Source organism: Astyanax mexicanus, chromosome 1, assembly GCF_023375975.1.
Source record: "Astyanax mexicanus isolate ESR-SI-001 chromosome 1, AstMex3_surface, whole genome shotgun sequence".
Lineage (NCBI taxonomy): Eukaryota > Metazoa > Chordata > Actinopteri > Characiformes > Acestrorhamphidae > Astyanax > Astyanax mexicanus.
The window spans coordinates 96248803-96275333 of record NC_064408.1 but is presented as its reverse complement, the minus strand read 5'-3'; the positions used below and the strand labels follow the sequence as shown (position 1 = coordinate 96275333).

The 26531-nt window shown below is 37.0% G+C and overlaps 1 protein-coding gene across 5 annotated transcripts in view; it reads left to right on the top strand.

Annotated features, from left to right (window-relative positions):
• Positions 1–26531, top strand: part of atp8a2 (ATPase phospholipid transporting 8A2) — a 112440-nt gene that overhangs the window by 15329 nt on the left and 70580 nt on the right. For 3 of the 5 annotated variants that reach the window (XM_022682716.2, XM_022682721.2, XM_049486153.1), the window contains 3 exons: positions 11330–11474; positions 24177–24276; positions 25771–25869. In XM_022682716.2, the coding sequence (XP_022538437.2) occupies positions 11330–11474; positions 24177–24276; positions 25771–25869 (344 nt within the window). Of the gene's footprint in view, positions 1–9171; positions 9327–11329; positions 11475–24176; positions 24277–25770; positions 25870–26531 lie in introns of those variants that run through there. The other 2 variants (XM_022682724.2, XM_049486159.1) reach the window with 2 other exon arrangements.

The window sequence follows — 26531 nt, the reverse complement described above, 5'->3', positions numbered from 1 at the left end:
ACCGATAATACTCACCTCTGAACAGCTAAAGAGCTAGCGCTTAGCACAGTTAGCGGCTAATGCTAATGCTGCTGGAGATCTAAACTGAAACTCCTGTATAAAGCTGCACTTCAGTGGAGTGGCTTTACTGCTCCTTATAACCTGACAGATAGAATTCATACCTGAGACACACCAGATTATAAAGCGCACTGTCAATTTTTGGGAAAATTAAAGGATTTGAACATAGCATATACCATATAAAATAAGTGTATAATATGCAGTTGGGACACAGCCATATAACTTACTTCTATATTTTACCATTTAAGTTACATTAGGATCTTAGTATCAGAGCAAATCTAAAAAAGCAAATCTCACACATGAAATATATCATGGTCAATCTTCTACATTTCAGGTAAAGGGGGAATTTATTATTTTTTTCACTGAACCTTTCCCTCACTACATTATTATTATTATTATTATTATTATTATTATTATTATTATTATTATTATTATTATTATTATTATTATTATTATAAACTTTTATATTTTTAAAAAACATTTTTACTACTGCATTTTAGTTAAGTCAAGAATGCCATATACTTATTATCTGTGTCTAATAAAGAACAGAAAGGTTAATGTACGTAGAATTGTGTTTACTTAGAGTGTAAGATCACAACTCTTGAGTAGCACAACAGATTAACTGCTGCTCGGAAAGTTTGAGGAGATCATAAGTTCAAATCCCAGCAAGAGCTCAGCAATCCACTGTCAAAACCATTCAAGTCTGGGGACGTCACGTGACTGAGTTAAGCCTAACCTGCAGACGATTAGATTTAATTCATTATGAAATTTCAGAAACTCTGAAACACATAATTCTATTCAATTCCAGTACATAACATATTATATGTGTAACATGTTTGAGGCTAACTAAAAACACTTTAATCACTTCACATGACATGTTGCCTTGTGATGACAGCACTCAAACAGTTGAAACATTTAAGGAAGTACATAAGGTTTAGGTCAAAAAAGTTAAATTTTAACAAACAAGCTTGCATAAAGGTTTTCTAACATGGGGCCATAGAAGTTCCATATTTGGTTCCTTAAAGAACAGTGGATGTTTAGATAACCATATTAGTAAAAAAAAACAGATGTGACTGTCAAAAAAGCTTTAAAGCACCTTATTATAGAAAGGGTCATGGTAAAACCCTTAAACTTATAAAAGATCTTGTGTAGGTTTTAAATATATTCAGATCATTATTGAGTCAAATCTGATCCTCACATAATGAAATATTCTGAACATGAAGATAAATATACCTTAATGAATGCTCTAATTCGGAGCTACCTGGTTTTTATGTGCTTATAATTTGTTTATACTTCATTAAAAGTAACAGCAGGTGTGTGAGAGTAAGCTTCGACAGTGTCTTCGGTCAGTACAGCTGTTTTGTGACTATGCTAGTTTAGCATTGTCATCATCTCCCACAGTGTGTTTGGCTTGGTTCCAGTGCTGCTATGTTGCTGAAGCTTTAAATCCTAAACTAATATTGCCAGGCGACCCCTTTGAGAGCAGCAAGATTTCAGCCAACCTAATTAGCAGCACTGATAGTGTCTAAGCGCTCTGAAGTGATGCGGCCTCCTAAATGAACGGAGTGCAGCGCAGAGAAAGAACGAGTGCGCGGTTACCCGGGCCTGTCTGAATGAATAATGCAGGCCAGCTCCATTCATTATTCAAAGGCATGTCCTGCTTTTTAGTTGAGAAAATCGGGCCAGGGGCCAAACTGTGACCTGGCTGACCTTACACTGTGCTATAGGTCAAGCGCAGTGTGCAGGTCCAGACCAGTGAAGGGAATATACTGTGTGCATGCAGACGGAGAGTTTGATCTTTGTGTGGTTTCTGTTTCTGAAGAAGGCCCTCAGGGTCATGTCGGGCACTGGCCAGGATAGTGTATTCAAGGAATCCCCATAAAGCAGTTAAATATTTTATTATGCATTAAAAGGTTGTAATGATACATAGATTTAATCATACAATGAGAGGTTTTATAGAGGTTTTAAATTTCATACTTTCAGCACAGAATTTTTAGATAATCATTTTCCTAAAAGGATAAACATGGTAAATGCACACAAATATTAATATTTCCTACACAATTCAGTCATAAATGTAATGATGTAGATTTTATATAAACAAAAAAATATGTCATTTCACTCACCACCACTATGAACAATACTTACTTTACTGAAAACTAGAGTAGCCAAAAAGTGAACTAAATACCAGTTCTTGAAATTTGGCTTTATGGCTAACCTTTAGCTTGATGAAAAGTAGCTAAGCACACAATGTCATAAAACAGTAACTCACCTAGAGGGAATAGGTGATAGTTATGGGATTGGTTATTACACCATTGAAATAGCCACTACAAAGCCTGCAGAAAGTGCCTACTAACTCCTTACTTACACAGTAATGCTCTAAAATCTAGTAGAAAGCCTTCCCTGGACAGTATAGACAGTTACTCCAACAAAAGCAGTACAAAACTTTTTAATGAATGAGCAAAGTGTCCCAATACTTTTTTGTACATTTAGTGCATGTTGACATATTACATGTTGCAATCTTTAAATATAACATGTTGAAAATAATTTCTAAGCTTTAAATGTCTGTGTTTTCACGTGCACCAGTTTTAGCTTAGCACTTAGGTACTATTAGCAATCTCACAGGCTAGCAGTAATTAGTGTTAGCATAACGGTGTTTGTCTTTTGTTATTTATGGAAATAACCGAAGGTCTAGCCCTGAGTCATAGACCTGAGTGTGCCCCTTAACAACATAATGTCTTTCTATAACTGAAATGCAACAATGCAGTCACTGACAGATCTGCTCTTATGTAAGGATGTTAAAAGGCTGCATTGTAGCGCTGCCGGAGCAGCGGATGCTCCTGTTTGTTTTTTGAGCTGCAGCGTGTGCTGGGAGTCCAAGGGCACACTTTTGTATACCAGTTGATGAATACTGGGATGTCATCAGTGGTAAATTTTTTTTACCTTCTTTTTTTTTTAGTAGTTTAATGTATTTTTATATACGGAGGTTTAATGAGACACTCAACCAGCTATTCAATACGTTTTATAGGAGTGAGTTCATGATTTGCTTTTTTTGTTTTGTAAATTTAGATGAAGTGTAATAAACTTGAATAAGGAAAATTAAAGACTATACAGCTGCTTAATGCTAATTGAACTACATGGAACTAGTAGGAGCCAGTGTTCTGCCAGTTTTGTAACACCCCCAAAATCACAAATAACCTACTTTAGAAGGTAGTCTGAGATGCATTTAAGACACATTATAATAGTGTATATACATTCATCACTTCAAGGTGCATTTAACAACACTAAACCTTCTCAGTACAAACCAAAACACCAGTAAGTAAATAAATTGCATTGAGTAATTTTGTATGTCCTGTCTCACACAGCAATTAGATGTTATGCATTTGCTTACTAAGTGTAAATGCATGTGGCAAAAATCAGTATACAAATTCAAATACTAGTCATGTAAAGTGACCAGGTGTAAACGGGGCCTAAATGAAGGCTTAAAATTTGATTCAAAACAAGGATTAAGACTAGTAGTAGACTATATCTTACTTTCAATGAAAAATCTTCATCTGGAATGCTGTGTAGTCTACAACTAGGTTTGATTCTTGTCTGGAGAACTGACCCATTAGCATTTTAGACGTATATCTAAATATTTTCCTGAAAAAAAACGTATGTTGAGATTTGAGTTTTTTCCAATATGTTAAATTTTAAGAAATAATCAGTAACGGGCCATTGAAATGTGCAGATCTGGGTTCCCTGTTGAGAATGTACAACATTTCATATGAGACCAAACAATTGCATTTAACTGCACATTGTATGAACATTTCATTGTGAACTGACCAATATAAATGATCATACATCTCTTGCAGTAAAACATTTTAACACATTAAAAAGCATCACATGGAATATATTGCAGCACTTTGAGAGAGGTACGAAACAGCTGCTGTATTGTTCTTGTTGAGATAGCTAAAAGGTGCTAATCTGGGATAGGGGTATAATTTGTAGCCGCTCGCCGCTGTCTGCTCTGTCAGTGTCCTGTAACTAAATGTGTTGATAAAATGCTGAACTCACACCTCTGCATCATTAGTCACTCACTAATGTCACGGCGCCTCGTTGTCGATGAGTTACTGTAAAGTATTGATCCGTCTCTCAACAAATTAGAGTCGTCCACGGGAGCCGTTGTTATTGATCCCCTATAGAGGGGTCCAGGAGGGCCTGAGAGGAGAAAAGGAAAAGCAGAGGGAGTAGTATGTACTGGCGCATGTCAGGAGAGTAGCACTGGTCTTTTACCCTGTTTCAGATCAGGCCTGTTCTCTGTAGAATAGTATCACTTTCTCTCTGTCTTGACAGACAGACAGACAGACAGATGGCCTGTTCCAGCCTGGTGATTCCAGTGACCTCATTTCAAATCTATAATTCTTTAGGAAATTATTCAGTGTTTCGTCTTAATTTTCACTATGATTTGATTAGGTTATTTAAAAAATGATTCAGTGCATTAGGACATCTCAGATATTATTATGACTCAGTTTCTTTAGGAAGTGGTTCAGTAGAGTAGGAAATCTCAGATTTCACTTGATTAAATTAGATTTTTTAGGAAGTAATTCAGTACATCAAACCATCTTTTTGGCTTTTTTTAGGGAATGATTCATCGCATAATAAAATCCAGAATTTCACTTTAATTTGTTTGTTTTTTAAAAGCTCAGATTTCATTCTGTCCAGTTTTATTGCATTATAAAATACTAAACTAAAGAAAGATAATTAGCTTCTTTAGGAAATGATACAATGCAACATTCAATCTCAGATTTTACCATAATTTGATTTAATCCCTTAGAAAAGGATTCAGTGAATCATACAGTTTTAAATTTCACCTCTTTAGCAAATGATTCACTGTAATGATACTCTCAGTGCTTACCATTATTTGATTCAATATGGTTCAGAACTACACAAATATATCTGGCTGAACAATTTGCACAGTTGTGAATTATATTCAGTTAAAGCAATACATTGGTCTTTGTTTCAGTTTCTTATGTTGAATTAATTTTATTTTGGACTTAAGCTGAGCATAGACTATTGAATAATGCAGTATTTGATCATAACTGATTCTGACTTTCAAACTCAGAGCAGCTGAATCATCACCTTGAGATGCATTTTCACACCTCTGGTCTGTTCCATTTTCTCTATTGATTTTATGTTGCAGGGCCGGGGTGTGTATTATAGTTCTTTCGATGGCCACCTGCTCTTTGGCTCCACTGGACCGGGGTCTGGAGACTGGAGTCAAATTGAAAACCCAACCATAAATTGTCTTCCCAGTTAAATGCAGTTACGGGACAGTCAGTGATCTGCGCTGACCTGCGCTACAATGTGTAATGCTTTTTGCTTTACAAGATAAGAGCTTGTGTGTGGTATCCTTGGTTACGCTCAGCCTCTAATGACCATCTAGATAACGGTTTGGATTTTGCGTGAGATATTTTGGATGTCAGGAATCAACTTCAGTGGTGGAACAAAGCTGGTGGAATAACTGGTGGTTGGTAAAACTTAAATATGTTATCATTGGAGTCTGTTTAGTGCCATGTCTAGTTCTATACCAGCTGAACTAACCTTTTAAATAGAGAACAGATAACTGGCACCTTGTTACACACTGGTACCTGTACCTGTAGTACTTGACACGACTCACTTTTTGGTACCTAGTACCCAGTTTGCTATCATTTACTACAGACACACTCCCACCCCCCTGAAATGTAGCTGGTGATGTTGCATAAGATCAGACATATCAACACCATAACATATATGTTTTTATTTCATATTGTACCATTCATCCTCTTTTGTTGACCAACCCAAGGAAAATTTTAACCTCTAAAAAGCATAGTTTTACAAACTGCCATTGTAAGTAAGATAAAAAACTAATCTGATGCCAGTCAGATGCTTAGTGGAAAAGCATAATAAATTCTTTAGCTTTGCTTTTTACTTGGAAAGTCAAAGTTAAGACAACTTATTAGACTATTCTAACATTATAGATTATATGTTAACGTAACTAGGTATACTAATGTACGCACAATATTTAATTAGTTCTTACATTATTAGTTATTTGTTATTGAGGTATTAATTAGCTAATTCATAGTTTGAGAAACTTTTCTCAAAGTTTAAAAAGGCAGTGTATGGATTGTAATCTATGCAGCTGATAGCAGCTGACCAAGCTTCTTGAAATCATTATATTTGTTGTAGACTATCCTGTAAAACATCACTCCCTGACTTGATGCTACGTATTTATTGACATTAAGCAACGAAATAAAAAACGAACATAACATAAAACAGGTTTGTCCACTTACATTTGTCACCTCAACAAAAGTGCTCTCTCACGCATGCAAATTTAGTGTCCAAGCATGTTTGAAAGTTTGTATCTAAAATGAATGACCTACCAAGACGAAATCAATCATAGATCCACAACCAATAGGACTACATTCTTAGAAAAGTATTATACCAGGCCAGAGTCAATGCAGATATAACACAGCGGAAACGGAAAGCCTGATGTCTTCCTGAATAAAATTATAAATATGGAGTTAAATAGCATTACTAGAACAGTATTCCAGAAGCCATTAATCTTCCATACATTCTGAACTGAATCTCTTTCATGTTAGACTCTAAAGCAATGAAGCATCTTAACACAAACCAATACAGTCATTTCAATAAATCACTTCTAGAGACTTCCACAATACCCAAATTACACCATGTATAACATGCCATTTGTATATAAAGTCTGTGGTTATTTAGCTTTAGAGTGGACTGATACATAATAAAGCCTTTGTGGACGATTAACAGTACAGGATTGTTGTACAGGATTGTACATGGAAGTTTGGTTGGGAAAAGCGCATTTGTACCTAGTGGTCTACTGGGACAGAATGACTCAAAAATGCATTTGCTCACAAACACTCAACAAGCATCGTAGCTCTCGCACTATAAAGTGCACTTAAAATTCTTTAATTTTCTCAAAAATCAACAGGACGCCTTATAATCTGGTGCGTCTTATGTATGAATTTTTCCAGTCATGTTGTAAGGAGCAGTAAAGCCACTCTGCTGAAGTGCAGCTTTATTACAGGAGTTTCCGTGAAGTTTCTCCTGCATCTATGCTGGAGCAGCATTACCATTAGCCGCTAACTACATTGCTAACTTGTTTGCCATTCACAGGCGAGTACATCAGACTGTAGCCGGCATGTTGTGTAAAGTAGGATTATTTAATTAATTTAACCAAGAAGAAACTTTTACATCTAAATTGTGTCTCTGTTCCTCTGTTCCTATGTGTAGATAACTAGATTTGCTAAATGTGCAGTTTTGAGCTCTGTATTCCAGTTGGCCATTACAATATCCTATTCCATTGTACATAAAGTGCTACTATCATTTCATCTCTTTATCTCCCTCTCTTTACTCTGTGTGGTAATGGCTAAACTGTGTTAGATCAGAGTTCAGGGTGTGTGACTGGAAGACTGATAATATAACTTATTTGGCTGTGTTTGGGAGAGAGGTATTAAGTATAGAAAAGTAGTAGTTTAACTCCTGATAGAATTATAAGGTATATAGGTTACAAAGGCAGCTACACAGATGTAGATCAGGTCCTCTTCTCTTTAATTAATTAACTCACACAAGGGGAAAGAGCTTATACTTGTTATGTTGTTAATTTAGTGCTTCAAGACCCAGCAAGCATCAGACATTGGACTCTTTTAAACCCAATGTTTCTAGATGTTAAATTGTAGTCAGAAATCACATTGTCATCATGAACCAGCACTGGGTTACCTCACACTCTAGTGTTACACAGACATTGAATTTTGGTTACTTAACACACGATACACTGCCTGGCCAAACAAAAAGAACACTACCAAGAGATAACTAAGCAAATACGTAGGAATCTACATATGTTTCAACTAGAAAGTTATTTAACCTAATTGATGCAGTGAGTAGCTTCTTATTTGTTAAACAACCATGTGGAAAGACTCTTCCATCCTGTGGTTGTGGAAAATATGTTGCTTTTTCAGGATGTTCAAATTGTTGACATGCATTAAGCTTTCTGAAACTACTAAAATCAGATTAAGAACCCATTATTAAAAAATGAAAAGAAAGTGGAGAAACATCATCTCTGAGTAAGGAATGTGGTCAGAAAAAATCTTGAAATTTACAATCACTGAAATGCTTGATGAAATCATATTATGAAAAAACAAGTTTTGAACTCAGGGATATGTTTAGTAGTTAAATAAGGGCATTTTCACATGTGCAATGTCAAGAGAACTCATAGTATTGGGACTGAACAGTGAGGCTAACCAGCAAAAATTGCTTCAATTTGCTAGAAATAAATGTTGTGATATTGCAGAAGCCAACAATCAATCAAGCCAATCAATTTCATTATGAACAAAATTATAGAAACATGATAAATGACTAAATTAATCATTTTATGCTACTGATATATGGATAAAATAGTAACATACATTACTTTTAAAGAGCAGTGCACTTTTAATTCCTAAGAATATACAGACATTAAATAGTGGATTATTCAAATGGTAAATATCCTAAATGAATAAATCCTAAATAAAATGTAAACTTTTTTCATACTCAGATTTTATAAATATAACAGTGTGTTTTTGTACTATGACAAATTTTCAAAAATATTGCCTTGCTTACAGTATCGCAATATATTGAATCGTGACCTGTATTGTTCTTGCCAATACACAGACATAATTGTGTATGATAAGTTTATAAAGTAATTATTGTGACCGGTCTAGTTAAAATGAACTCTGCACCACTGTAACTGGATACCCCTGTTCACATCTCACATTACTTTAACTAATCATGCAGACAGTGGTGTCTCCCTCTCTCTCTCAGTGACGGTCTGTCCCACATTGTGGATCCGGAGTCGTGTGTGTTTCCTGCAGCAGTGTGTGAGTGTGTAAGTGTGTGTGTGAGTGTGTGAGGTTACTGTCTCTTTAAGAGCGGAGCTCTGTGACTCTCTGCGGGAGTGTGTAGTTAAGACTGGAGCAGGAGGGGAAGAGGCTGCTGTTCTGTCTGGCGCCAAACATCAGCGGCCGCTGTAAATCATCATCATCATCATCAGCAGCAGCAGCAGGTTCTCCAGAGCTGAGAGCTGAGGGCGCGGGGTCCAGGTCCCCTCAGCAGCAGCGGTCGCAGGACTAGCCTACCTGGGAGAGAGTGGGAGAGGTCTGAGGGAGGAGAGAGAGAGAGAGAGGAGAGAGGCAGGAGAGTGTGCTCGTGCTCCCTCCATCCTTCAGCACCGCAGCGCCAGCTGGGTAAAAGCGCGCGCCCTCCGCACCTTCCATTATTCATCGCGCATGGAAACAGAAATGTCCGTTTGGCGGATCGGTTTACGCGCCGAGCGGAGCGCGCGGGAAGCGCCGTGTCTGCGGCAGGCTTTGTGTGTGTGTGTGTGTGTGTGTGTGTGCGCGCGCGCGCGTGTGAGTGGGAGGGGATAGAGGTGTTGGGGCTGGAGCTGGACATGTGGTCGTGCGCGAGCTTCATTTACATAAAAAAATCGAATTTCTTTTATAAACTATTTTTTTTTTTTTCAAAACATTTTAATGAAGTTTTGTTGCTGTACGTATATTTATTTATTAATTACATTATTAATTATTAATAATAATGATAATAATTTAATTATTAATCATTGTGTTTCTGTTGTTTTTATCGTAATTGGAATATATCTAAATATTACACAAATTAATTTATGTTTATCAATTTTTTTATATTTCATTTAATGTTTTTACATAGTTTTTTAATGTTTTTATTTTAATAAAATATCTTAATTAGATTAGTTAATTAATTAGATTTATTATTATTTATTTATTTTATATTATATATATATATATATATTAAATCTCTTGGTTTATTTTAAGCCTTGATTTTGTTGATGTGTTCCCCACTTTTATTTAGTTTATTTTATAGTTTCTATAATTTCTATAATTAATTTTTCCTTTTAATTCATTAGCTTGGCTTTTATATACAGCTCTGGAAAGAAAAATAGGAGACCACTTCAGTTTCTGAATCAGTTTCTCTGATTTTGCTATTTATAAGTATATGTTTGAGTAAAATGAACATTGTTGTTTCATTCTATAAAGTACGGACAACATTTCTCTCAAATTCGAAGTAAAAATATTTTCATTTAGAGCTTTTATTTGCAGAAAATGAGAAATGGCTGAATTAACGTAGAGCTTTCAGACCTCAAATAATGCAAATAAAACAAGTTCATAATCATAAAGTTTTAAGAGTTCAGAAATCAGTATTTGGTGGAATAACCCTGGTCATTTTTGCATCTTGGCATGTTCTCCTCCACCAGTCTTACACACTGCTTTTGAATAACATTTATGCTACTCCTGGTGCAAAAAAATGTAAGCAGTTCAAATGGTTTGAAGCTTATGATCATTCATCTTCCTCTTGATTAGATTCTAGAGATTTTCAATTTGGTAAAATCTCATAATTTTTAAATGGTCTTTTATTTTTTTCCAGAGTTGTATTTTTATACATTTTTATATTTAATAATTAAAAAAACTTTAGCTTGCAATACAGCTGCAATGTACATTTACGGTGTTAAATCACCACTTTTAGCACTGTTGGTGTTACATTTTAATGCTCAGTGTGTTAATTTATCACTGAAAGTTTTACAGTGTGTGCATTTTATTACTATGCACTATTACATTATTTATTTTCAATTATTATTATTAATAATCGTAAAAAATATTTTCTTTCATTAACATCTTTTGTTGTTGTATTTTAAATATTACTGTGGTAATTTAACACTGGAGTTGTTATTATTAATAAATTAAATATTATTATATTTATTTATTTGTTATTCTGCATTAATACTAATAATCCTAAACATTTCCAGTAAAGGGTAACACCAGAGCTTGAATGTTTGTTGTGCTATTGTGTACTAATCAGCAGTTTCTATAGAGGCTGGGGGGAGGTGGTGGGGCGTGTCCCGTGGGTGTTTCAGGAGAGGGGGGTGGTGACAGAGCTTTGGCCTGGAGCCCATTGAAAAGGTGGGGCGGGGGGGAGGTTGTGGAGTAGGCATGGCTGAGGGAGAGATGAGGGGGGAGGGGCTTGAGAAGGCAGGGGGCGTGGGGAGTTTCCATCAGCACACTGCAGAAGTTGTGGCCACCTCTCTGAACTGTAAAGCGCATCTGTGTGTGAATGAGTGTGTGTGGGTCTATCCCTCTGTGCTCCACTCTAACACTCCATATTCTCTCCTCTCCTCTTTCTCTTCCTTTCTCTCTCTCTCCCTCCCTCCCTTTCTCAGGACCCGCTTGCTCGTCGGCTGGCTACCGAAAGGCAGACGATGAGATGTCTGGGACCACATCCCAGACGGAGCCCATCGACGCCACAGCCCGAACCGTCCTCCTTAACCGGCCTCAGAACACCAAGTTCTGCGACAATCATGTCAGGTGAGTCTTTCTGATGCTTCAGTCCCTGGAATTATCTACAGATTCTCACCCTACACTGTTATTCAGTTACCGCACTGAAACAAGAGCTGCATTCAACTGACTTGATTCACATATTTCCACATTAATAAATTATGAAAGTGAGTTACATCAGCACCATCGGTTACATCAATTCACTTGTGTTTGGGATCATCTGCACTGTAGTGCTGTATGTTATTCATGTGCAAATGATACACAGGAATTCTTCAGTACATAACTTTGAGTTTGTTTAAAACTCATTAGAGAAAGTCATTAAAGACCATAAAGGAGTGAAGAGGTTTTAACCCTCTTAACTGCAAATTGCTTGTTTTAATTATTAATCTTAAGACATATTATACAGTAACTACTATTAATTATTCAGTAAACTCTATTAAACTAATCAGCAAGTGATGTTGAGAGTGAGGTTTGTGAAGTGTGTGCAGTAATGTAACCAGCACATTTTAGAAGTATTTGCAAATACCTCTACACCTCTATGTATTATGTAGTGTTCCATTCACATACATAGGCACCTAGTTATGCCATAATACCTCACATATATGTATTATATGCAATTGTTCACATAACAATATATAGAATGAATTACGGGGGACTGGGAGAGATTTCAAGTTTTCTTGATGGGGAAAAATAGCCAAAGAAATGATCAGTTTCTGTAATATTAAAGATGTTAGTTGTAATTTTGTGGTTAAACCACCATTCCTTTTTTTTCTTTCAAACATGATTATTAAAATTTTATAGCAACAATGTAAGTGCAACACTAATCTCTATACGTGTATGACCTCAGGAACCAACAATAAATGTTTGCGCTCATTCAGTTTTAAATGATTTAAAATGAAGCTTTAACTTTTTTTTGGAACTTCTAGAGAAGTTCTTAAGAGTGTGCTTTTCATGACAAAAGTTCATTCCTTGGTTTAAATGGTCTTAAAAACTCCTAAGACTGTACTTTGTAGATGTAAATGTTAAGAGCAGTGTTGAATTAGTTGGGTAGTTACAGTGATTTGTTCGCATCAGGTAACGGAACAAGGTGAAGGAGTTGTTGTCAGTCCGTCAGGATTAAATACCTTTTCTTGATTAAGTTTGTTTTCTTAATTAGGTGTGTTTTCCAACTTTTGATTTGCTTGGAATTCGTTGTTTTCCTCTGTCCTTTTTTCCCGCATTTCAGAAACTGATACACAGACAACCGTTTTAAGTCGCTGATGCTCAGATAATGTCATTAGTGGATATTTTATTTTTCTTATTTAGAACAGGATGTCTCTGGCTGGATGTGGTGAGGATTGATGTGTTGAGGGTTAATGGAACAGATGGTCCTAATGGCATATTTTTAATAATTAGGGATATCTTCAGACACATCTGTCTCACTTACTTGTTTTCTCCTGCTCAAATTCTTTCTTTTTCTCTCTCTATCTGGCTGTTGCTTCATTTGTTCGAAGGTCACTCTGTTTAGATAGGGTAATGATGTGCATATACAGCATGATGGGGTTGATCTTGAGGAGCCAGCTGAACCTGTTAGAAGTCCTTAAGATACATTGATTACTGAATTGTAAACTTAATGCAAAGAAGTTTAAAACTATACTATACATTATGCTGCTTCATATGATATCAAAGCCAAGTGATGTATTTTTATGTATCATAGTGTATGTTTGATTACACTGGTTAAAAGCATAGCCAAGAGCTTGGTTCTTTAAGTACTAATAAATAGTGTTTTTCACTAGAGGTAGATTGTTCTTTATTTACCTGTTCTCTGACTGGTTTCTAAGAGCTGAAGGATCATTCACAATGTCGGCTGTTTTGAAGCTGTGGAAGCTGAAGCTGAAGTTGAAGTTTCTGAGAGAACTCTGAGGTCAGGGTACAGCAGTTACGCCACTGACTTTTTAAAGTCACAAGAATGTCTGATCAGGAAACAAGGTTTCACACGGCGAGTAGTTTATCTTTGCTGTTCATATCTGAGTGGGTGTGGGGAAGCGGTTGTGCCTTTTCAGGGCGAAGTTTCAGGCCATTTTTGACTCGGGTCATTAAGAATGACCTCCTTGATCTCCTATTCAAGTATTCAAGGATTTAAATTTTCAAATTTTGACATGATGTGAAGCTTGTGTCTTGTGTCAGTTATTCTTTGCATTTATTTAAAATTATATGATGATGGAACCAATAGAAATGCTCCAAAATGACAAAATGATAAAAATCTTTTTACATTGACTTCCATTTGAAAGTAGTAGGATACGTAGGATTTGTTCTTTTCTTGTTAAATTGTTAACTTGGAGATACAGTACAAATATTTGCTTGACAGTGGATATAAAACCTATTATTATGTATAAAAAAGACGTCTAAGCATTTAAGCAACCCTATTGAATTAGGTAGCACTCTTTTTTTTCACTTGTCACAGGTTTAAAATGATAACAACGTAAAAGATTGAGCACTCTTCATTATTAGTACTTGGCAACACCCCTTTTGATTTTCATAGCAGTTAGAGGTTATACAGTTCTTGTTTTTTTGCCAATTCTTACGTGTACTTCTAGTTCTAAGATTCTAGAGTCATCATTAATGCACTGCTATCCACAGAATTTAAGTATGTTTAGATTAGGGAACTTTTTTGACAGTGCAAGTACCTTCAGCTTATTCATTAGAATGTAGTTCATTGTGGATTTTGAGGTGTGTTTAGGAGCTCTATATTTATGTAGTGGCCACCCTGTAATTTTCCCTGTGCTGCTGGCTACAATACAAACCAGAAGCACGAGTGATGTGTCAGTTGAGGAGTTTGTGAGAGTGTTCAGTTCATGATACCCTGCACCACATTTATTCTCCTAACATACATTTGCTAATTCCAGCTATCCATATAGCTTCAACAATTCACAGGATGTATATCATATTTCTATTCTGGACATTAAATTGTGCACCACCACTCTAGTCTTACTGAAGACGTTTGCAGCCAAGTAGGGGTTTAGTTTGTATTTCTAGCAATCTACAGCTTGACCTTGTTTCTTTTAAACTGTGGGAATGTCTACCTGAGAATGATTTGGTATCTTCTTATTGCCTTCTCCTGATTTGCAGGCATCAGTTAGGCTGCTGTTTAGATGAGCCCATGGCTCTTAACTCTTGTCCATACCAAGCTTTGAATTTACAAGCACCTAAGCTTTCCTAATAATAACAGTTACAGTAAACAAGTTATAGTCTTAATAATATTATGGTGTGGTAAACTCAAAATTGAGTTCACAAAACAGAAATCTTGCCTGAATTGGACACAAATGGTTCACCTTAACTTTTAACCTGTGTGTGAACGTGTGTGTGCATATGACTAGTTCATTTTCATATTAGGTGAGTGAAGTGCTAGTTTCTAGCAAGTGAGTGTGCTCTGTTTTGCTTAGAACACACTCACTCGCTATCTCTTTCTCACACAAAAACACACACACAGACACACACACACACACACACACTCATCCTATTCATCGATCCGGCAGTTTAGTCTCAATATTGGATTTTGCGCTAAAAGGCTCTATTTTGGATCTTGAAACAAGATTAGGGTGGGTGTTATAAAGGCCTGTTTTGGGCTGTGATTGGCCTGTTGCTTTTGGAGGTGGAGCCGCGTTCGGCTCTTATTCCTGGCAGCCGCAGGTCTGCCTCCTGTGTGTGTGTGTCCTGTTCCTCTACCTCTCAATCATCGCCCATGTCCTCGCTGAACGGGTGGAAAGTGATCTGCGGGAGATTAAAGGCTAGTTTATTCAAAGCACACTCCGCCTCCTTTATCTTCCTCTATGTTTTATTCACAGCCCGGTTTCTGCGTCCCCATTGCATTAGCACGGAATGGCCAGCTGCCAGTCAAAGCATGCCCACAGCAACACGCTGAACCTAAAACATGATTATATACAGGCCATTAAGAGTCATTACAAGCCACACAGCTGTAGTAAAGATGAACCTGAAGCTATATGATAGTTGTGTGTGGAGTACTGTGTGTGCATGTGTGTTTTTTTGGATCTGTGTTTGTGTGTGTGTGTGTGTATGAGTGTGGTGATTGGACGAGCAGGATCGTATGAACCCGAAGCTGCACTGTGATACCAGACCTGGCCTGGTGTACTTCCAGGTCAGACTCAGAGCCGGTGTTTGATGTCTTTGTGTTGGGTGCTGTATGTGTTACTCAGTGAACTCTCTGTGTGTGTTCGATGGCACTGGGAATGATATTGTATCCTGTTTACTGAAGAAACAGACACAGAGACACACTTGATACACATAAATACACATAGGTGTGCTTCATATGAACAAATACGAAAAAAAATACAATCTTTATATGGGCCATTCCACAGAATCTGTGCCATTTCTGTCCCCAGGAAATTATATGCACACAAAAATATATTTTGTTTTTAAGCATAGTGTCTTGTACATTGACCTAATTGCAAAAGAAAGTTATATATATAATTTAAAAAATAATAAAACTAATTAGAACACAAAAAATAGCATTTGTTACCTTTCTCCACTCTCTAACTATAAACTTTACCAAAAAATCTAATTATTAAAATCCTTCAGAGATGTTTTTTTTTACATTTTTGTATCACTTTAAAATCCCTTTAAATGCTTTAAAAATATTTTTTCATAATAAATCCATAATATTGAAGTTAAAATAGACATTCCTGGGTTTTCACTTAGTCCTGTTACCGTAAAACATTACGTATCCCATCTGAAATATTTGGAACATTCTACAAGTCACATCTACAACAAAGCTACATCTGTGTGTTCTTCTGAAGATCATGAGAAGACCAAAAATAAATTTCCTCTTTTTTCCTGTATATTTAATCTTATTGTAACTCTGACTGAGGAGGTCAATTTCAATACTCATTCCTATTACCTAAATTAATTCTTAGATATTTTTGGTTTATTTTTAAAATACAAATTTTGGGAAAATCACTAAAATGTCCTTATGCTGTTAGCATAGCTGCTATTTAGCAATTTTTTATGTTTTTGCTAATTCTATGCTAAAAACTCATTCCTGTTACTTTCATTCCTGTTACTCAAAACATAAAAAGTAACTGGGATGTGTGCCAGTAACAAGATTTTTTTGTCATGAATATTAATAATTGAACATGCAGTCAACCATTTCTTAAAAATAAACACTTTCTTGAGAGAAAAATCAAAGGAATTAGTAGACTTGCTTTTAAACATGCTTTTTGTAACCATCTTTGGCTTGAAAACTTTGTAAAAAATGAATTAAAGCTGCGTGAGTTCGACCAGTACATGATTTGATTAGTTAAATACATGTTTTATTAGATTTAAGTAAAAAAAAATTACAACAAGCAAATGGCATTCATTCTGTGGAATGGCCCCAATAGAGTAGGGATAGCGCGGTGCTAGAATATTTGGTACTTTGTTTTAATGTGGATATGGATGAAGTGAGTATTTGCATATATGTTTGGCAACAAAAAATATAAGTGAAAGAATTAATTAATTATACCAAACAAAGACCGCAGTGCTGCTGTATACGGAGCCCTCAGTGAGGAATGGGGCCACCAGATAGAGCTAGGATTACTTTTTACACTCTATTTACACAAAATACATAAATTGCATAAAAGATTACTTATTATTCATGGCGTCAGTTCATTGCTGCTTTACTCTTTGTTTTCCTGCTGAAAGATACAAGTTGTACGGGGCTAAGATACTTCAGCTGCCTACTGTAGCTAGCATTGCTAACTTAGCCTTAGCATTTGTTTTGTTTACCAAAAGACTCACTGCAGGGTAGATAGCTAGTTAGCACTAAACGTGTAACCTGAATAGTGTGGCTGAATAAATTTATTTTTATTTTTATTTATATATATATTTATATTTATTATTATTATATTTATTTTTTTATAGCTGTTGAGGTAGCTAGTTGGCCAATAGTGTGATTAAAAAAATACTGCTTGATGGTGGCAAATTTTATGAAAATCTGCAAAACCTTATGTTCATTAAACTCATTGCTGCCATAGAGTTATTAGTACAGATCTTAGTAATATTCTATTAATACAATATGTAGACAACACAGGAATGCCACCACAAACTCATATTTACCAGTTTCAATGAGCCTCTTCTTTTTGAGTTAGGGGTCAGTAAACAAAAGCTGATATCCTAAATTGGCACTTCTAGTGTTAGGAAAACCACAGGACCTGCTGATCTCACAGCATCACTGGTGGAGTCTTAGCAGCGTTAGCCTAAACAAGCTAATGTTCATCTTTCAAAACAATTCTTAAACAATAAAATTGTCACATTGGGTGAAATTCTGTGTAGAGATTTAACTGTTTGTCTTTGAGGTGCTTTTCTGATTATTTTATTATTTATTTATTTATTTTTCTAGCTTTCATACCAAATGCTTAGTGACACCTATTCCATACCATGGATGATCCCTGATCATCCAGCTCAACTTCAGATGCTATTCCACATGTTGTTGTTTATGATTACGATGTTGGTTGCATTCCCCCTTCTTTTTAACATGGAATCACAATCTCTCTTATCCATGATAGCTACAGTACTTTCGATTTCTTTTGGTACTAGAGAAAACCAGTACTGGCAAATTTAGTTTAAAGCTTAAAGTACCAAAGTTTTAGTTCTCATATTTTAATGTAACAAGGTTGGTCAGATCAATATAACTGACCAATGGTAGTATAGTATTTTTAACAGTGCTGATAAGGCATTAAGTATTACTCACATGTTTACTTTTGTAACGTATACACACCCAAAAACAATGCAAACACAGACATTTACACAGGAAAATTACACCCTGATTAAATCATGTTAAGAGACATGGCAAGCTCAAAATCACCTCTATACAGCAACAGAATTTCAGCTGTGCTTTTAACCTGTCCATGGCCGTGTAGGGCCGTTAATTGGGCGTAACATTCACCTAAAACAAGAATGCAAATATCCCCACCTCAATTCTTGACTGTCCAGAACATTGAACCAGTGACTAGGTCTCAAGGCCATCTTATTTCTAGGCCACAGCTGTACACTTAAAGATGCGTATTTGTTGTTACCATTTTAGTTTTTTTACATGTGCATTGCAAATTACTGTATTCTGTCATTTTAACACTGTTTGCAGAGATATTATTTAAAAAGCAGGTCAAACACGAGAATAAAAAAAAAAACAGAAAAATGCATTTGCACTTCCAGGCATTTGCTAGGCTGTTGTTAAATGGTCAGTATGGGAAAACCTAGTGTGGTGTTGCTACACAGTTGCAAAGGTATTTCAGGTGGTTGCTATGGTATTGCTAGGTGCCTATTGCATCATTAATCTTTTAACATAAATTTTGAAAGCATTCAGTCTATTCATGCAATGTTTTGTTAAGTGTTGTTTAGTGGTTGCTATGTATTACAGCCTCAGGTGGTTGGTGTCAAAGGTGCCATAATATCATATGTGATCACTATGGTGTAATTAGGTGTTCTTGCTAGTGGCCATTCTGGTTTAATATCGTTGCTAAGTGGTTTGTATGGTTTGGCTGTATGGTTGTTGTTTCTGTAGTGTTTCTAAGTACTGTTTGCAAGTGTTGCTCTGGATTTGCTAGGAAGTTGCTCTGGAGTTGTTAGGTGGTTGCTAGGTATCACAGCCACATGTGATTGATATTACAGATGCTATGATATCATAGGTGATTACCATGGTGTTATTTGGTGGTTGCTTTGCTGTTCAGGCTGCTATGTAATATGTGGTTCCTATAGCATACTAGGTGGTTGCTACAATGTTGCTATAGCATCCAATGTGGTTGCTACTGTTTTGTTTAGCACTTGTAATGGTGGTGATAGTTGGCTGCTTAATGTGTTGGCAAGTGGTTGCTGTGGTACCCCAGGTGGAGGAAAACAGTAACCACTCAAGACAACTTAAATGGCATAAACTTTAAATAAAAATGTTTAAGACTCAGGGGCAAAATGTGCATAAAATGTAGTAAACAAAGCAGTAGCTGGTAAAGAAACCAAAAATTCTGCAGTTTGAAAAGGCCTTTATTCAGGTTATAAGGGAATAGCAATTATTTACAGATCAGGGGGCAGGAGTCTCTTTTCACATGGGCATGAAGATCAGCTGTAGTATTTTGTTCAGGAAAAGCCTTTAAGAACTTTAAACACCACCAAATTAATATTTTATATGGGTCTATGTACAGTACCAGTCAAATGTTTGGACACACTTTAAATTCATTTTTATTATGTAAGAATTATCTGCATTTTATATTAATACTAAGGTCATGTTCTAAGCCACATTTTGGCAAGAACTACACAACTAAATAAAGAAAAAAAAAGAAATTAAATGCAGTTGCAAAGACCATCAAAAACGTTGAAAAAAACTGGCTCTTATCAAGACCACCATAAGAAAAGAAGACCAAGAGTTTACTCTGTTGGACAGGATAAGTTCATCAGCCTCAGAAACTGCAAGTTAACAACACCCCAGATAAGAGACACCTAAATGCTTATTTTGGTTTGTTTAAGAATTTACTACTTTTTACAATTTACTACATAATTCATTGTGTTCCTGGATGACTTTACCATTAGTTTACAATGTAGGAAAAAAATTAAAAGATTGAATGAAACTTTTGAATAATACTGTAAATTTCTGATACTGTTTGTAAAACTATGACACTGTGTTAATTTCAGGAAACACAAAAAAGTGAATTAGTTTCTTGCTTTTTTATTAAATAATTATTATATACATTTATTCTTCCTTGGGGAAAATGCAGATGGGCATATCATTCATGTCACTTTTTAAACCACTGATTAGCGTTCCATTCTTACTTGGATGGAACAAAAACTTGCTGCCACTACACGTGGCAGTGACCTTTTGCAGATTAGATGGAAAGTTCTGGCATTAGAGCACAAAGCAATGCTTCCTATACAACCCATACACACTCCCTAGCAACCAATACTACTTTAATCAGCATGAATTAAACAGATAAAAGAGAGTGATTGTGTGCTTTGCTTATGGGAGTTGAACAAATGAGAATAACCCTTTTAAACAATAGGTTTAACTTATATTTTACACTTTACATAGGTCAGTTGTATTTTAACACCTTATTTTTTACCTTACATTTTTTCCTTGAATTGTTTCTCTAATGTCAACAATGCTATAGTGCTATCAGTACTGCATGCCAGAATTTGCTTAATCCAAATCAAATAAAGGCAGCCATCATGTATCTTTGAAATACTGCTGATGCAGTGACATTGGTGCACTGCAAAGACCACTTAGCTGCTGTACTTCTCTCCCTCAGGAAAGTCCCCTGAAATGCCCCCCAAGGTGTTGCTATACTCCTGACAAAATGTTCTATAACAGGTGTGGATATAGAGATTTGAGAGTCAAGGGGAATCTTACCTAATGCCAGAGCATTCGCAAAATAGGCAGAACACATCTGTAGCATGTGTGAGCAGCATGGGTCAAGTCTTGACTAGTACACCAATTTAAAAACATCATCTGTTCACCCTCATACAGGAGGCCTGTAGACAGAGACCTGCCGATGGCACTCTAGATGTAGATGTGTGTGCCGGAGTAGAGTAGACCTGTCTAGCATGGGAGCTTCCATGGAGGCCTGTATCTCAGTGATAGCTGAAGTGGAAACATGCCATGACTTGGCACCGTCATTGTGAAGCTACTAAAAGATCTCATTGTCATTCCTGACACAACCTGTCCAGGAGGACTGGGATAAGAGGAAAAAAATCTTGACTGAACCTCAGAAATCACCAATGATGCAGCATCCAATGTCTGGATTCAAAATGTTGTATGTTTGCCAATGAAAGACCTCGGCCAGCAGGCAGTTTCCTCAGCTCAGTCAGTTCCAGGCAGGAGGCAATTGGTGTACTGAGAACCTGTTAAACAGTGCTACATTTAGGCCTTTGTGAGACATAATTAATTTGACTCTCACCCACCCAAAGGTCTGACCACATTCACTGTTTTGGATAGATGGATGGACAGCCCTAAGGTGTAGGTGAAGCTTGCAGAAAGTTTGGTTATATTTAGTGACTTTCAAATCTCGACTTTCAGTGCAACTTACCGGTACTGTTGCTGTTCAGCTATTTAAGGCCCACTCAAGTGATGGTCGATAGACTTGCACTTTTGGACCTCAGGGGCCCTATTTTCGCAGCTTATAGGCAAGCCATCAATTTCGCATAGTGCAGCTGGATTTAGGGCATGTCGATGAGTCTTTGGTATCGTGAGGGCGCAAAACACATGCCTTGTTCAGCTAGAAATTAACAAAAGGCATCTACTAATTCTCTAATTCTCTTAATTATAAATGTGTGTTTTGGACGTAACATGAAAAATCAGTCTATTACTTGCTATTCTCTTCAAGAGCCAGGTACGCTCTGACTTTGGCATGTTGTTATCTTAACAGCGCAGCACTTTAACACGTCTCAGAGGATATCTACTTGCGTAGGGAATAGAGATTTTTTTTGTCTTTATTCTGCTTATTGTTGGTGTAAAAGCTGAATTTGCACTCTGCAGCAAGTCCAGATGTGTGTGTGACAAGCGGGGTGTACATGAGCTAGATAAGGTAAGGTATGGCCTCTGCCTGTTGAGTGTTGTCAGAGTTTTAATCAGTCAGTGGTGCACCTGTATTTCCCACCGCCAAAATAGAAACATGCCAGATATTTACCTGAACTCATTTTCAGACCACCACGCACATCAGTGTAGATACATTACTAAACTCCAGTGCTATTTAAACGGCACAGGCGCAATGCATAAAAAATAAATTGTTGAGGGGGTGTAAGATGCGCCTTGCACGGGGTGTATGATGAGACCCAAGGTCTTCGGTGGCAATCTTTGTGCTGAGAGCCCTTTATGAAAGATGTGGTCCAGAGAAGTTTTGCTCTAGTACTGAGTTGGGCTGCTAGCAGTGAAGAGGGGGTATGTTCCACCTTGATGCATGTAGCAATTCTTGGTGATGTTCTCAAGCCAGTAGTAGATTCTGGACATGTCCAGCCTTTGCCAGTGTTCCACTAAAGAGAAGAATTTTGAGAGGTCAGAGAGTCTGAAGATCACATGGAGATGAACTTCATTGGCGTACACTTTTTGCCATGGCATGCCAAAAGTTAATCCACTTGTAGCACCACCCTGGTGGTCAGGAGGTATGAAACATAACAGTTGGCAAATATCAGAGTATGACGTATGTGCACCTCAACAGTTTTTTACAACAGTGTCCAGTAAAGCAGGGCTACATTTAGACCTTTGATTGACATGATTCAATTGACTTTCACCCAAAGGCCTGACCAGTCACTGCTCCATTTCTCTCTTTGTGCACCTTCAGGTTCTTGCTCTGTTTTTAGACGGATGGATGGACAGTACCATTTTGGTTATATTTAGTGAGTTCACAGTTGTAATTCTTGTGAAACACTTACCATTGCTTTTCAGCAATTTAAGGCCCATTCAAGTGATGGTCGATAGACTTGAGTGACTGACAGGGAGTGTCTGGTCCAGGCCTGAGCTGCTGGACTTTGCCTCGGCGATGGCCGTCAGTGTAGTAAGAGCCCACATTGCAGCTAAAATGCAGGGAAGCGTTGCACTAGTGCTAGCTTACCCAACTTGCAGCGAAGAGCAGGTATGTGCCACCTTAGAGCATGCAGTCATTCTGGGTGAAGTTTGCAAGCTACTTCTGCAGTCCTGCTGTTCGTAGTTCTGTGTAGCAGATGGTCAGTGTTCCCCCTGAAGTGATCTCCTGAAGAGAAGAGTCCCAGTCAAAAAAAAACTGCTCTAGAGGTTGGAGAATCTGAAGCTTGGAGGGAGCTGCTGCTTATGGGCAGAATAAGAATGAGGGCTGCTTTTATATCGCTCTTGGTCCACACATCTTGTGTCACGTGAGGGACTTTATTGGCATACACTCTGCGTCAGGAGGTATGGAACATAGGAGTCTGCAAATATTAGAGTATGACGTATGTGCACCAGAGCAGTTCTTTAAACTGACATCATCTAATGAAACAGAGAGATCTTTGATGGGCATGATTCAATTCACTTTCACCCAAAGATCTGACCACAGTCACTTTTTGTGCACTTTTAGGCTCTTGATCTGTTTTTAGACAGATGGATGGACAGGCAGACGGGGTATGTGAAATTTGCAGACTTTTGAGTTATATTTAATGACCTTAACAGCTATCGTCCAATGCTTGTAAAACACTTTGTGTTGCTTTTAGCTATTTAAGGCCCACTCAAGGATGGTCAATAGACTTGATTGACTGACAGGGAGAGTCTGCCAAGGTCCAGGCTTGTACTTTCAGGCTCTGGCTCTAAATTCAGATGCATGGAGAGCAATGATGTCAGGTGCTGTGTGGGTGGATGAATGCTACCAAACGAAGGACCTTTCAGAGCAACCTGGTGTGGGATTGATCCTAAATTGAGCTTGCAGCGCTACTTCAGTAAAGAGCTTCTATATTTAGATCTGCTCTGCTTTTAAGATGCCCAGAATAAGGACAGATTTAATGACTTTTTATTTTCGTAATTGCCTACGACTGAAGGAGCTCTTCACGGTTTATTGACTTAAGTTCCATTACATCCTGCAGTGAGGCTGTGTTGACATTTGTTTGTGAAATGTTACTATTGCGTGTGGATCATCAAAATGGTATTTAATTGACTTTGGCCAAACACTGAAACAGTTTTACCAGCAGTAGAGGAGACAGCTATAATATAATTAGGAAAATGGTGTGTTTTTTATTCAGATCGATGCTTATAAGATCTCTCTTTTCATATTTTCACAGCACGACGAAGTATGGCATCTTCACCTTCCTGCCTCGCTTCCTGTACGAGCAGATCCGGCGAGCTGCCAACGCTTTCTTTCTCTTTATTGCCCTAATGCAGGTATAACACCCCCCACTCTCCACACACACACACACACACACACACACACACACACACACACAGACAACGCACAAACTTCACTTGTCTTAAAACAGAATAATGTGTGCTTCCACTTACTGGCCACATTATCAGAGAGTCCTACCTTGTTCTTCCACTCACTGGCCACTTTAATAGAAACACCTACCTTGTGCATCCAGTCCCTGGTCACTTTATTACAAACCCCTATCTTTTGCCTTCAGTCACTGGACACTTTAGTAGAAACACCTAAATTGTGCCTCAAGTCACTGGAGGCACAAGACAGGGGTTTGTAATAAGGTGACCAGTCACTGGACACTTTATTAGAAACACCCAACTTGTGATTCCACTTACTGCACACTTCAATAGAAACCCCTGTCTTGTGCCTCCAGTCACTGGTCACTTTATTACAACCCCCAATCTTGTGCTTCCATTTACTGTACACTTTATTAGAATCAAACCTATGTTAAAAAATATAGATTCCAAAGTGTTTCCTGACATTAATATATGTTTTTTTTTATTTAAAACTTCTCACTTACAAAAGTAGCTTACAAATGTAGTGGTTTAATTGGAATTTTTAGCGATGTGTTTACAGTCTTTCTGTACAGTAGTGGTGTTTTAGAAGTTTTTAAATATAGTCATTTAATGTAATAAACCCAACCACTGAACCTGCATGTAAATTTAATACTGATGATAATAAAATAGCTAAATCCTATTCAAATAAGTTTTCTTTGGTTACTGTTTCACTACTTGTATTGCCCTCGGTTTATTTTAAAAACATATTAGGACATTTCATGTAAGAACATTCTGTGATATTGCTTTTAGCAGTGCTCTTTGGACATGCATTCACCACAAACGAACAATTCTGACTACGTGTGTTTCTCTAGAATTAAGCGTTTGCACACCAAATCACTGGGAATGACTTTAATTACATTTAAGCCAATTAATTATACAGGAAATCTGACAAGTCAGTCTCCCAATATATAAGCCATTTGGTGTCATGTAAGGTTATTTTTTGCACCTTATTTCATTACAGACATTAAAACCGCTCCCTCTCAGCTAATGATATTGGAAGCACTAGAGTGAATGATTGGGTCCATTCTGAAAATTGCCCTAAGTTTTTCCCAGTAAGGATTCTTTTGACTCTGGAAGCATGAAGATGTTCAGTACAGAACGACTTGTCCTGTGTGCCTCCTAGCTTTCTCATTGATCACAGATGAAAGAGCCTGGTCTGATGCTTTACTGCGATTGCCAAGTGGCCTCTGAGACCTGTAGTGCATTAACCTGAATAAACCTCAGCAAGATGAAAGCTATATTTCGATAAGGTCTTTTGATCTGCCTCCTTTTTGCTTTATTTATTTACATGAGGTTTGGCTGGAAGGGTGGCTTTTTAAACAAATCTATAAACTAAGAAGGATTCAGGAACACACTGCAGTCTAAGTGTTTTATTTGTGTGTGTGTGTGTGTGTGTTTTTGCAGCAAATCCCGGATGTATCTCCGACAGGTCGCTACACCACCTTGGTGCCCCTCATCTTTATTCTGACTGTGGCTGGGATTAAGGAGATCATTGAGGACTATGTGAGTAAGAGCGCCCTCTGCTGGCTGGAGTATTGTGGGAGTGAAATGTTGTACAGAGCTGTATTGGATGTTTTGCTTATGAGGAGAAAGGATGTTGCCGCTGCCCAATGAGCAACAAGTATCTCCATTTTTGTTGATTTTTAATTTACTACATAGCCTAAACACACAAACTGTCCTTTACACTGTGTCAAACATTTTTGACAAATGGGCCAATTAAAAAATCTCCAAAATGACCTAAAATAAACTATTTGTACACTGTCTTCCATTGAAAGTCGAGAAAGTTTTATCTCCCTTCTGTAAATTTGCTGTTTGGAGAAATATATATTTTTATAGTCTTGTAGTCTTGTATTGGAAAGTGACAATTGTACTTTGTACAGTAAAGGCAGAAATACATGGAATGTCTAAGCTAACTGTCAGCAAAGTATAGATTGATTAAGGAGAAAATGTGTAATATGCAGTTTTCTGCTTTAGTTCTAATGTACTGTACTGTTCTAAATACATGTTTCCACTAATATTAAATCTAGCTGATGCTTGTCCTTTTTTATGAATTAAATAAAGAAGCTATAGATGAATATAAAACTGAGTAACGCCAGCAGTGAAATTACAATTAACTAGAATGTTTTGTACTGCAAGTGATTTGATACAGAAACTTAATTATGAAC